A 14,356-nucleotide genomic window follows, 5' to 3' on the forward strand; every position below is an offset into this window, starting at 1 on the left:
AAGAAAAAAACATCTCAATGTATCAAGGAAAACATTCTTTTTTTTTTTAATTTCTTTCATCTTATGCTAATTTTCTCTTGCTTATAATGATATCTGAACTATTATTTCTTTATTTTTTTTGTTGTTCTTTGCTTTAACTCTTGAAGTTGTGCTTATTGTGTCAATGTCCCTTTCTGTCCTCTTTTTCCACTGATGCTTTTCTGTTCCTTATTTCTGGACAATGTTTTTTTCCTCTGTGATTGAGAAAAGCAAAATTGCATCATGGTCATCTATCAGATGCTGATGGTAATGGAGATTGGGTCTTAACCATTTTCACAGCTTTGTCTCTTGTAAGTTATGTCTTTTCTTTCTTAATTTTTGGTGAAGCAATGTCTTTATATGTGTTATACAAATCTGTGCAAAGTTCATCAAAATGTTCTTAAAACAAGTTAGATTGGACCAAGAATATATATTTCTTAGAAAATATTACACCAAGAATATTTTTGTGGAACTCAATGCTTCTTTCACTTGGATCAGAAGGACTGCAAATGGAATAGCCGACTCATTAGCCAAGCAGGGGGTCTATAGGCAGCTGTTGTTTTGGACACTATTGTAATTTTTGTGGATTTGTTGATAACTTGGTTGTATTGTAATTCGGTACTTGTTTTCTCACTCATTAATAAAATTGATCTTTCTTTGCTGATAAAAAAAATACACCAAGAATATAGCATAATAAAATCTGACCAAAATGTGTGGATTAAAATTCTTCCTTCTCCTATTATCATAGAGTTCTACCACACATATCCTTAATGAATAATACAGTTAAATTTGGTGTTTTGAGAGCTGGACTGTACCCATAATAGGGGGTGATTGATTATGCAAGGGAGCAAGTAGTTGGATTAATCATCAAAGAAGGCTTGGGGTTGATCACCCGTAATAGGGAGTAATTGACCTCCAGCTGTGTTTCATTGGTTGAAATATATAAATTATATCAACAAGTCTTATTTTCCTGTGGAAAAACATGAATGAATGCTTCTTTGTCTGTAGTCATTGTACAATTCTATCCTGATCTCTCTTATCTTTTTTTTGTCTTTATGTGTGGATTCTAAAATGGAACATTGTCCCCTATTCCTGCCATAAGATACACCTTTGTACTATTTTATGATACTTTAAAAGTATTTTGTAATACACTAATGGCATCATGACATGCCATGGATTTGACCTTCAAATTGAGCCACTGGACCCTTTAACTGAGAGCTGCCATCTCTGGAAATTTGTTTATGTAGATGAACACAGTAGTCAGTTGGTTCTACATTTGATCATCTGCAATTGATTGGTCATTGGTTATTGACCAACTGGACTTCTGCATGGTTTGTTCTTTTCTTTTCACTAAAATATGCTAGATTAAGAAAATAAATGAGTCTCTTTTTTCCTTCTGCAGAATCATTTTTGGTCCTTTCTATTTTTGTTTTTATGCTGTTTAGCTTTAAGGCTGATTAAGATCCATTGCTTACAGATTATTGATGTTTTGCAATTTATCCCTTCGCATGTTGCGGTATGCTTTCTTTTTCTTTATCCATTATCTTATTTCTTGTTAATCTCTTGTTTGTTTGATTTTCCAGTTCATAGTTTACATTGTCTTGCATTTTGGGCATTATTATTCTATTACTGGTATTTGTCTTCTTTTTCCCCTTCATGCATGCAGATAATCTAAGATAGTTGTTAATTGTTAATTTATTGTCTATTTTAAGTTAAACCTAAGGGTGGATTTGACCCTTCTTGTGGCTATCATAAATTATGAGGCTGGTGATAAAATTTATAAATGTATTTCTTTGTTCTTTTTCCCCTTTGATCAACAAATCAACAATTGAAATCGTTATTAGTATGAGGTTGAAGTGGATTCATAGGTGTTTATTGGCTGGATGAGTGGCCCGATTGAAGGATTTTGATTGCTGCATCCCCAGATTTGGGTGACTTTTTTTTGGTAGAAAAGATGATTCATTAACAGAAAACAAAAACAACCCAGAGGGAGTACACCCAGCAAACAAAAGCAGAAAACAGAAAACAAAGCAGACAACAGACGACTACAGACCACTACAAAGCAGCATGGAGAAAAATCCTGCTAGATGCACTCTGGAGTGATTCAGCTAATGCATTGGATAGTCTTGCTAGATGCAGCATGGAGAACAACCCAATATATTGTTTCCAGGGATCAGCCCTTCCACCAGTATTTTTTTTTGAAGACAAAAGATAAAATTCATTAAAAGTAAAAAGGATTACAACCTAGCAGGTGACAAGGCATTACCTGCACTTCATAGGGAGCCCTTCCACCAGTATTGGCTATGGATATCAGATAATTAGGATTCTTGACTGTGTTTCTTTCGGTAGTAAAATAAAATTTTATTAAAAGAAAAAAGGAAGAATACAAGGAAGGTGGCAAGAAATCACTCGAGAGAAGTCCTTGGATACATTTTCCAACGTGTCAATGGATGGTTTCTTTAGAAAGTGGAAGGAAGTGGCTGATTCCTGCTCAACTAAGTCCTTCTCCAATTACTATTGATCCCCTTCGGATAGAGGGTTCATTAAACTTAATTTTGATGGCAACACTTTTGGAAATCTAGGTATGTCAGGTATTAATGGGATTTTTAGAGATGAGGAGGGCAAGATTCTAGCTCTTTACTCCGGACCAGCTGGGGAGGGGGACTCCATTAGACAGAAGTGTTGGCTCTAGTGGAAGGTGTTTGAAGAGCAATAGATTTGAACATTAGGAAGCTGATTGTTGAGGGAGATTCCAAATTGGTAGTAAACTAGTTACAAGGAGAGGATTCAAATTAATTGCATTACTGTGCAGTGCAAAGCTGGATAACATCTTAGCAATAGACCTTCACTCGGCAGCTATTTGCTTGCTTGAGTGGGGTCAAACCTGAGGAATTCCCAAGGAAAATATTAGTTGCAGACGATCAATTGGTGTACTCAGTCTGGTTGACAACTGCCATTTAAGCTTCATTGTGGAGACTGGAGAGCTGCCAGAAGGGAGGAAGACGAAAGGTTTGAAGAAGAGTTCCTATGTGGCAAAAGCCAAATGGTCAAAAGTAATGCAATTGGAAGTTACTCTGAAACAACAAAACAAGCGCTGGGTAGTGGAAAAGGCAAGGGCACAGGGGAGGAAATGCACAGTTCAGGGATTGGAGGAGGTTTGGCGCATGGCGGGTCTTACGCTGAGGAACTGATTGGTGGAGCTTGGCATGGGAAGGAGGCCCTTTTTCAAAATTTGAGTAGGACTATGGGTCAGCCATTAGGTAGTTCAACCTTGAACTGGACTGAACTTACTGGTTGAACATGGCAAGTGTCACTTTAAGTGACCATGCGATGATTAAAACTGGGTCTGGTCCTGTCCCTTTGAGGTCCACGGTGAAATATAGTTGGTTCTGAAGCTGGGCCCAATTCGTGGGCCTCAAAAAGACCCAGCACATGGTCATCTTAAAGAGCACATGATTTCAAAAGGAGGCCCAACGATAGACAATAAAATATGTCTGACATCGTCTTGATCAAGTCAGGGATCCAAGGCAGCCGTAGTGCAACGATGGGGCGGCAAAGCTCGATGCAATGGGTACCTAGCAAAGGGAAGAGGGTTGTATCTCCTGAAAAGCGTAACCTTAGATTTGACAGAGACAGATGCAGTAGCAAAGGAAAGGAGTGATGTCAAGATGAAGACTGAGAGTTTGATGGTGGAAGCAGTGATTGTGATTCAGACTATGACTCAGAGTCCTCTGAATACTCAAGCATGGGTAGCATCAATCAAATTGTAAGGATTGATTTGAATGAAGCAGAGAGCTTCAACACAGAAGAGTTGTCCCTGGAAGAAAAAGAAGACAGCCAGGCTCCTGAAAAGGAGCCTGACAGTGTGCTTAGTCGAAGTTGAACAGATTGCCTCTGCTCCTATTACAAGGAATCTACCCCCAAGCTCTCAGCAAGGACAGGGAGCACAGGAAGTGAGACAAGAGGATATCAGGAAGGTTTGCATTGAGGGAACAGAGTTGAAACCGATCCTGTTCCCAGTTTACAACTACCCATTTTAGGGGATAGGTCTGATGCCTTGACCCCCAACCAGGGATTTTCTGATTTCTTGAAACTTGCTACACCTGCACTGGACCCAGGTATGTGTGTGCTCTGCCTGAAACAGATACACCAACTTCCCAGCCTGAAGAGTTGAGGGGAAAGGAAGGGGGCATAACAGCAGGCCTAACTGAAAGGGTAGCAGAAGAAGGGGGAGTCTTGGGAGAAGAAGTAGGGAAGGGAGAAGCAGAGAAGGACCTCAAAAGAATGAAGAAATAGCTGAGGAGAATAATCAAGAAGCCGATAAGGAAGAAAGAGGGAAGGGGGGATAAAAAAGGAAAAGGAGAAAGATACGGCTTACTCAGCTGTAGGAGAGGACACACAAAGTCAGAAGGCTTACAAGGTGGAAGGCAGTAGGAAGATGAAAATGTATTGTAGGAAGGGTGAAGAAAAAAAAAAGAAAAAAATGAAGAAGAAAAAAAATCAAAAGTTGAGGGGTTAATCTTTGATGTGGACTTGTGGAGGGTGATATTGAGTTTAGTGGGAGGAGAGGAAGGACACAACCCAAATAGGGTAGTGAGAGGAGAAAGAAGGTTTAACTCAAAGGTGAAAGTATGAGAATAATCAATTGGAATGTAAGAGGATTGGGGAGTACACGGAAAAGGAGGGTAATAAAGGATTTATTAAAAAGAGAGAATCCTGATGTCATGATGTTGCGAGAGACTAAACAAACAGAATTTGATAGAAGATGGATTAGGAGGTTGCGGAGATCATGGGGTATAAGATGGATTGGGGCTCCATCTTGGGGGGCTTCAAGGGGTAGTGATTCTGTGGAAGGATGAAGTGTTGGAATGAATGAAGGAGCCAATTGGCAGAATTTCAGTATCAGTAAAGTTTAAGAATGTGGGGGATGGATTTAGTTGGGTTTTAACATATATGGACCAAACAATTATAGAGAGGGGAATGTGTTGGAAGAACTGTATGCAATTTGGGGTTTGAGGGTGGGTGCATGGTGTTTGGGAGGGGATTTCAATGTGATAAGATTTTCCAATGAAACACCTAATTCCCGGCAATCAATGACCACTAGTATGAGAAGATTTAATGAATTCATAGACGTGTGAATTGAAGGAAATTCCTCTCTTGTAAGCTAGGTTCACTTGGTCCAACTTTCAAGAAAATCCGTTGTGTTCAAAACTGGATAGGTTTGTATTCAACAGAGGATGGGAAGATCATTGGGAAGGTTTGATATTTTGAGCTTTGCCTAGAGTCACCTTAGATCACCACCCCATTAGGTTAGGTTTAGAATCTTTCTTGCATGGTCCTTCACCCTTTAGATTTGAAATTATGTGGTTGACACACCCAAAATTTGTTAACAAAGTGGAGGAATGGTGGAAGAAGGATCTAAGGGGTGTAAGATGGGAGGGAATAAAATTCCACAAAAAATTGCGAAGATTGAGATCCAAAATAAAGTAGAATAGGGAACATTTTGGAAGAATAGAAGAAAGGAAATTGACTCTAATTTCTAAGATTGAAGAATTGGATGAAATGGCAAGGGAGAGAAACCTTACTGTGGAAGATAGGGAGCTGAGAGGGAAGTTGAAAAAGGAATTGGAAGAAGTCATTAATAGGGAGGAAATCTGTTGGAGACAAAAGTCAATACATAAATGGATCAAGGAAGGGGATGGAAATACAAAACTTTTTCATGCGATTGCCAATGGTAGAAGGCACAAGAATTTTGCGGCTAGGCTAGAAGTAAATGGGGAAGTGACCTCTAATTAGGATGGGATAGCTAGGGTGTTTGTGGACCATTTCAAATCGTTTTATAGAAGGCTATTGGAGAAAGATTGAACATAGAAGGGATAGAGTAGCCTTTATTAGAAGTGGAGGCAACAAGGTGGCTAGAAAGGGATTTTGAGGAAGAAGAAATAAAATGGGCAGTCTTTTCTATGGATAGATCTAAAGCACTAGGTCCGGATGGTTTTACAATGGTTTTCTATTAAGATTGTTGGGAAGTGGTGAAAGATGAATTGTTTGAAGTCTTCAAAGAATTCTTGAATACACATATTGTTAGCATAGTTTTCAAGGCACCAAGGCGAGGCTAGGCAGATAGGGTTGCCTAGTTGCCTAGTCGCCTAGGCGATGGTTTTTTTATGTAGAAAACATAGATCTTAGGGTAGTTCCCTAGGTACCATAACCATATTTCCTTAATAATAATTCATAATTTTCATAAGAAAAGTATAGAGTTCATGTTAAAGTATAGAAAATCAACATATTAATGAGAAGAAGAAAAAGAAGGAAAAGAACATTCAAACAATATAAGGGCTGAACCCTTATTTTTGTTAGAGGAAAAGAAGAAAAAAAGTAGTAGTAGAAAATGTGTTGATTAGACAAAATTTTAAGTTCTTCCTTATTGGTTCAGGTTTTAAAGTCTTTGAGGGTTCAATACAGCATTTAGCAATGTTTGTATTTGATTAAATCCTAACAAATAAGAAAATAATAAAAAGAAATTAGTATATAAACACACAAAATGAATATTTTAGTTTAATAGTGCCTTTTTTATAATACATGGTACAAAACTGTTTGGCGATTAGGCGAGGCGAGCCTCAAAGGGCGCCTTGTCGCCTAGGGCATCGCCTTGACAATTAAGATTGTTAGCCTTGGAGTTAATCTAACTTTTTTGGCTGTAATTCCAAAAAATCCTGATGCTAGCCAACCCAAGGATTTCCAACCCATTAGTTTGGTGACTAGTATCTACAAAATAATTGCTAAAGTCTTGTCTTCAAGGATTAAAGTGGTACTGCCCTCTCTCATAAGTCAGTTTCAAGGAGCTTTTGTTCAAGGGAGACAAATAATCGACCAAATCCTAATAGCCAATGAATGTGTAGAGGAAATGAAGAAATCTGGGAAGGAAGGTTTTATTTGCAAATTGGACCTAGAAAAGGCATATGATTTGGTGGACCCGAAATTCTTACTAGAGGTGATGCAACAACGTGGGTTTGGGGAGAGATCATGTAATTGGGTGTTTGGTTGTATTCAGTCTTGTCATTTCTCTATCCTTGTTAATGGAGTGGTGAAAGACTCCTTCCTAGTTTATAGAGGACTAAGGCAAGGGGATCCTCTTTCACTCCTAGGTTAATCAAAACTATGAAGGTGGAGTTCACTCCTAGGTTAACAATGCCTCTCCTATGAAACTCCTCGAACACCAGCAGAAGGTCATCTTTCAAAATATCCCAACAATCTTGATAAAAAGCCATTGTGAATCCATCCGGCCCTAGGGCTTCTGTTCTATCCATAGAAAACATAGCCTCCTTGATTTCTTCCAACTCAAACCTTCTTTCCAGCCTTCTCCTATTGTTCATCCCTACATCTGGCCAGTCCAACCCTTCTACCCACACCCCACCACTTATAGGCCTTCTTAGAATGGATTTGAAAAGCATCCTTTCTCATTTCCTCAGGTTTATTTGGTATGATGTCTGTTCAGATAGCTTAATTCGCTTATGGGAAGGCATTTGGTTGGGGAACCAGCTTCTAAAGGACTTGTTTCCTTCTTTGTATTCCATCTCCTTGTATAAAAATGGGAGTATCTCAAATTTTTTAGCACCTCCTATCTTGCCTTTGGGTCATAATTGGGATTTTGGGTTTCGAAGGGGATCGAGGGATGAAGAAGCCACCTGTTTGTCAGAGCTGTTGTTGCTTATTGAAAGAATCTACTTAGAGCCTCCTAAACCGGATAGAAGGGTTTGGTGTCCAAGTTCTAAAGGTCACTTTTCCTGTACCTCTTTTTTTAATGATCTTTTCCAGTCCCCTATCTCTCTTTCCTTTCCTACTAAGGAAGTTTGGTGCCAACTGATTCCTTCAAAAATTAAGGCTTTTTGTTGGGAAGTGGCTTATGGGAAAGTTACACTCTGGATTACCTACAAAAGAAGAGGCCTTTTTGTGTATTTCCCCGAACTGGTGCACTCTATGTAAATTGGACAGTGAATCATGCTACCACTTACTAATTTCTTGTTCTTTTGTTATAGACATTTGGGAGTGTTTTTTCTCTTTGTTTGGGTGCAGGTGGAACATGCCAATGGAGATTAATATGGTGTTTGATCCATCTACTTTTGCGTGACCAAAGAGAAGGGGAAGAATAATGCAGAGATGCAAGGTGAAGAACTTGAATGAACTAAAATCTGGGTTACAAAGGAAAAAGGAGGAGAGCAAAGTCAAGAAGAGAAAACTAAGCGAAGTGTAGAGGTTAGAGGAGATGTGGAGGGAGACAAACAATTGGGGGTAAGAGGAGATATGAGGAAGGGAAGTAGAGGCTTGGTGTAGGAGGGTGGAAGAATAAAGGTGTACATGAAGATATTAAGTTGGAATATGAGGGGCTTGGGGAGTGCAAGGAAAAGAGCATCGATTAAAGATGTGATCAAGAGGTGCGATCCGGATATGGTACTAATTCAGGAATCCAAAAGAATGGATTTTGATGCTAGATGGGCAAAGAGTGTATGGAGAGCCAGGGGGGTTGATTGGGCGGCTGCCCCATCATGGAGGGGGGGGGGAGCTTCAGGAGGGATTGTAACATTGTGGAAAAGGAAGTGTTTGAAGGAGTGGAGGAGTTGATTGGTAAATATTCAATTTCAGTGAAATTTAAGCAACCCGGGGGTCGTTTTGATTGGGTCCTACAAATGTTTATGGGACCAAACAATTATAGGGAGAGAAGGCAATTGTGGGAGGAGTTGGGTGATGTATGGGGTCTTTGGGAGGGGCCTTGGTGTGTGGGTGGGGATTTCAATGTGGTTAGGTTTACATAGGAAACTAACAACCCTAATCGGAGAGTAACAACAAGCATGAGGAAGTTTAATCTTTTTGTGGATACTTTTGAGCTTAAGGAGATCCCATTGGCCTAGAAGACCTTCACCTGGTCCAATCTCCAATCAAACCCAATTTTCTCTAAATTGGATAGGTTTTTATTCTCAACAGATTGGGAAGAACATTGGGGAAACCTAACATCTAGAGCTCTCCCGAGATTGACATCAGATCATTGGCCCATTGTGATTTGCAAGGAGAAAGGAGTGGTGGACCTACCCCCTTTAGGTTTGAAAATATGCGGCTACTTCACCTAGGATTTACATAGAGAGTCAGAGACTGGTGGGATTAGTTCCACCCTTTAGTGGATTGGGAAGGTATGAGATTTCATAAGAAACTTCAATACCTGAAAGTTAAGATTAGGGAGTGGAACCAGTTGGAGTATGGAAGTGTAAAGGAAAGGAAAAGGTCGCTGATGGACCAAATTGAGGTGTTGGACCTAAAAGAAGAAAGGGGAGTTATTAAAGAGGGAGATAAAGAACAAAGCGGGAGCTTGAGGAGGCAGCTGGAAGAGTGGTTGTATAAGGAGGAAGTAAGCTGGAGGCAGAAATCCCGATGCGTGTGGATAAAGGAGGGTGACAAAAACTCTAGTTATTTTCATTCTGTTGCAAATGGCAGGAGGAGGAAAAATTCCATCTAGATTGGAAGTTGATGGGTCGGCCTTGACTACCCAAGATGAGATAGTATGGGCACTTATAGAATATTTTAAGTCCAACTTTAGAAGGCCTCTAAATGGGAGGGTGTGGGTAGAAGGGATGGATTGGCTAGATATAGGGGCAGAAAACAGGCAATGGTGGAAAGAAGATTTGAAGTGAAGGAAATCAGGGAGGCAGTATTTTCTATTGACAAAACAAAAGCTCCAGGCCCTTATGGTTTCACAATGGTGTTTTATCAAGATTGTTGGGATGTTTTGGAAAGGGACATAATGTTAGTCTTTGATGAGTTCTCTACAGAAGGTTGTAATTAATCATGGCTTGAACTCTATATTCATTGCATTAATCCCAAAGAAGAAAAATGCCTCTCAACCATAGGATTTTAGGCCAATCAGCTTGGTAAATAGCCTTTATAAGATAATTACAAAGGTGTTGTCTTTCAAGCTAAAACAAGTTTTACCAGCTATCATTTTACTAAACCAAGGAGCTTTTGTGTTTGGAGAGTTTGGAGAATTTTAAAAGGGCCAAAAAGAAAGGGGTGGTGTGCAAGCTGGATCTAGAAAAAGGCATATGATTTAGTGGACTGGTCTTTCTTGAAATAGGTTTTGGTAAACTTCGGCTTTGGGTACAGATGGTACAAATGGATTATGGGGTGTATCCGGAATTGTCATTACTATGTGTTGGTAAATTGGTCGGTGGTGGACTTTTTCCTAGCTCGAAGGGGAATAGGACAAGGAGATCCACTCTCTTCGTTCCTATTTACATTGATTGTAGATGTTTTGGGGAGATTGATTCATAGAGCAGATACAAGGAATCTTATAAGATGATGGAGAGTAGGAAAGGAGGAGATACCCCTTACCCATTTATAGTTTGCAGATGATACATACTATTTTGTGAGGGTGGAAAATTGTGTTGGATTAGAAACTTGAAACTAGTGGTACAAGTGTTTGAACAGATGTCAAATTTGAAAGTGAACTTTGAGAAAAGTTGCGTAGTGGGAGTGAATTTGGAAGAAGGGGAGGTTAGGGAATGTGCAGAGATTTTGGGGTGTGTAGTGTCAAGTTGGCCTTTGAGCTACCTAGGGTTACCTTTAGGGGAGAATCCTAGAAGAGAAGGCTTTTGGAACCCGTAGTGGAAAGATTTGAGAAGAGACTCACCTCTTGGAAAAGGAACTACCTTTCTCTTGGTGGAAGGATTACACTCATTAGAGCCACCTTAGCCAATTTGCCCATTTACTTGTTGTCGGTCTTCAAGATTCCAGCAAAGGTGGCTAATAGGTTAGAGAAATTAATGAGAGATTTTTTGTGGGAGCCAGGAGATGAGAAGAGGGACCATAGGGTGGCTTGGGAGATGGTGTGCAGAAGTAAGGAGTAAGGAAGGTTAGGGCTAGGGAACATTAGGAAAAGGAATGAGGCTCTGTTGGGGAAGTGGTTGTGGAGCTTTTCATTAGAGATGGAGAAGTTATGGGCTAAAATTGTGGCTAGCATTCACGGACTAGAGGATAATGGATGGGATCCTGGAATTCTGGCAAGGACTACAAATGCTCCACCCTAGAAACCCATTCTTAATCTGCTATCAACTTTCTACCCATTCATTGGGTATGATGTAAATTCTGGAAATTTCATAATGTTTTGGGAACAAATTTGGTTAGGTAATGCCCCTTTGAAGGACCAATTTCCATCTTTATATGCCCTATCTGATCTGAAAAATGAGCCTACCTCTTCTTTCCTTGTCCTTTCTTCTTCCAACTTTGTGTTTGGTTTCTGGGGTTAAGAAGGCTGTTAGAGATATTGACTTGAACAACATTCCGTCTCTCCTTGGTCTTCTCGAATGTATTTTCTTGGATCCCACAAAGGAGGACACTAGAATTTGGACACCTAACCCCTCAGGCCTGTTCTCTTCTTCTTCTTTCTTCAAAACCTCAACTGAGCCGATCAGTTTGTTGGACCCCTCTTTCCCTATCAAAGAAATCTGGGGTAAGCCAAATCCTCCTAGGATTGGGAGTTTTTGTTGGGAAACATTTCTAGAAAGAGTCAACACTAATGATCTGATTCAAAAAAAGAGACCCAAGACATGTTTACCCCACACTGGTGTGTTCTTTGTAGAGCTGATGGGGAAATTGGTTTCCATATGTTGGTCTCTTGCCGGTATGCAATAATGATTTGGGAATAGGCACTTTCCCTTTTTGGGTGTAGTTGGCTCCCTCCTAGGAGCTTGCAGATGTTATTTTCTTCTTCCTTCTTCAGGTGGCATTGGAAAAAAGGCAGGAATATGTGGAGATGCCAAAGGGCTGCAGTTTGCTGGTCTTTATGGGAGGAAACGTATTCAAGGATTTTTTCTGGAAAAGAGAGGAGGGCTGAAGAATTGATAGACCTGATACATTTCAAGGTAGTATAGTGGCTGAAATCCTCAGAGTTGTTTAGAGATTTCACTATGGATGACTTGCTTAGAAAGTGGGGTGAGATTTCTAAGTGTAACCAGATCAAAACAGACATGAGAATTTCATGGAGTCCCCCACCATCCAGCTTCATAAAACTGAACTTTGATGGGAATAGCAGAGGGAATCCGGGACCTTCAGGTATTGGGGGTGTGCTCAGGGATGAGAATGGGACAGTCTTAGCTCTATTCTCAGGCCCAATAGGGACGGGGGACTCTATCAGAGCTGAGATCTGCACAGCTGTGGAAGGTGCCCAAAAAGTGAAGGAGAGGAATATCAGAAAACTTGTAATTCAAGGGGATTCAGAGGTGGTAGTAGGGTGGCTGAAAGAAGATAAGGCTGGTCTATGGAGGTATAGAAATGAAAAGAAAAAGTTTAAGTGGCTGGTCAAGGACTTGGAAGTGAAGTTCAGTTGGGTGAAGAGATCTGCTAACCGATTTGCTGATGAGTTGGAAAAGATTGGGGTGGGTAGGGAAGCTTTATTTTTGGCTCAGTTGCACGACGAGTTTTTGCAATTGTGCGACGAGGTTGAATGCTTGCGGAATATCGCTACACGAAATGATCGAAGTGGCCACCATTAATAAGATCGAATTATGTCTAAATGACCGGATGTTTAGACCGAATCAAACATTTTGTAACATTTTGTGTGTAATTTGTTTATATAAATGGATCACACGTTTCGTTTTTCTTTATTGATAACTATATTTTTATTTGATTAGTCTTTTATGTGTTACGTTAATACGTTTATCCACCTCCATCGCAAATGATTTCTCTTCCTAAATGCTTCATATATACATATATCTATATGCAAGAATGAACAACAACGAAATCAAATCTAGATTGTATATTGTCCAATCATAACATAACATCTGAACTTCGGCCCATTTGCCTTCGGATGCAAGCGGACGCGGCCGATAGGTGCGAACATGTGGTTTGCATGAGATAGGTACTGTTGTGTGTTTCAACATAGTGAAATCCACATTTGGTGGATTATTTTATGCACATACTGAGATGGAATGACTCAATGGTCATTATAGTGCATGTGCAGGTGGCCTCAGGGACTAGACCATCTGGACTCCAGGCCCATTTGCCTTTGGACGCAGGTAGACGCGGCCGATAGGTGTGAACGTGTCGTTTGCATGAGATAAGTACTGTTGTGTTTCAGCTTCTTGAAGTCCACATTTGGTGGATTACTTTATGCACATAATGAGATGGAATGACTCAATGGTCGTTATAGTGCATGTGCCGGAGGCCTTAGGGATAGGACTATTTGAACTCTGGGCCCATTTTCCTACGAACGCGGGTGGACGCGGCCGATAGGTGTGAACATGTGGTTTGCATGAGATCAGTACTGTTGTGTGTTTTAGCCTAGTGAAGTCCACATTTGGTAGATTATTTTATGCACATACCAAGATGGAATGACCCAATGGTCATTATAGTTTATGTGTTGGAGGCCTCAGGAACCAGACCATCTGAACTCCGGGCCCATTTGCCTTCGGACGCGGCCGATAGGTGTGAATGTTTGGTTTGCCAGAGGCCTCACTTGATACAACATCATTCTCTAGCCGTTCATGCTTTTCATACAACTCTTCATTCTCGATCTGCAATGCCCGATTGCCCAGTATTGGGCCTTGGCTGCCTGAAGTTCCTTCTTTAAATACCGGGATCAGTTATACAATCTTTTACACTCATCATAGTTTGCATCCATGATGTGGATGCGGTGGGTTGTTTTTAAGTGTTGTATGGCCCGCATCACTGCCGATTGCAGTGATGGCTTGGGCATTGAAGCAATATCCCCGTAAAATGTCATCTCCTCTCCCCACACGTTCACTTTGACTGCCGCTTGAATGTGGTCTTCAAGCATGTTAACAGCGAACTTTGGTCGTGGGAGTTCATGCAGTGGCCATTCGCTTTAGGATATCGTAATGAGATACCTCAACCACAATGGTATTGTTATCCATGGAACTAGAAGAAAGAATCTAAGCACGGGTGTATAGATTGTTAGATAGATGTACAATGCGTTTGGACATGTCATCATAAGCATTTACATATCTACACAACCTATAAAGTAAGCCACATCAACGCCACACGTGTTTCATTTGGATGTCCAGTTTGGTTAGTGCAAGGCCCGTTCAAACACCCTCCGAATAGCATATACATCCTTTCATTGGGGAATAAATCCGCATATCTGTGCATTATTCCATGGAGAGATATTTTCATTTCAAGTGTATAATGGGTGTCGAACGGGCTTTGCATTGTCTGAACCCGGTTTCCCGAGCTTGTTGAATGTGGGTAGTGGGAACGGGCATAACCATTGTGTAGGACCAATAATAGCTTTACTCGTCAACCTGCATGAGTATTGAGAGGAATAAAGACAGTT

General features: G+C 40.4%; 1 protein-coding gene across 10 annotated transcripts in view; it reads left to right on the forward strand.

Annotated features, from left to right (window-relative positions):
- LOC104598309 (5'-3' exonuclease family protein) overlaps positions 1–14,356 on the forward strand; it is a 102,097-nt gene that overhangs the window by 9,010 nt on the left and 78,731 nt on the right. For 8 of the 10 annotated variants that reach the window (XR_735349.3, XM_010260318.3, XM_010260321.3 and 5 more), the window contains 2 exons: positions 250–329; positions 1,496–1,534. Coding sequence is in view for 9 of the 10 variants with exons in the window: in XM_010260318.3 (XP_010258620.1) it covers positions 250–329; positions 1,496–1,534 (119 nt within the window). In the remaining variant the exon portion in view is untranslated. The remainder of the gene's footprint in view (positions 1–249; positions 330–1,495; positions 1,535–14,356) is intronic. The other 2 variants (XM_088891549.1, XM_010260323.3) reach the window with 1 other exon arrangement.

The sequence above is a fragment of the Nelumbo nucifera genome, chromosome 7 (assembly GCF_055504915.1).
Source record: "Nelumbo nucifera cultivar China Antique chromosome 7, China Antique-T2T, whole genome shotgun sequence".
NCBI classification, from domain to species: Eukaryota; Viridiplantae; Streptophyta; class Magnoliopsida; order Proteales; family Nelumbonaceae; genus Nelumbo; species Nelumbo nucifera.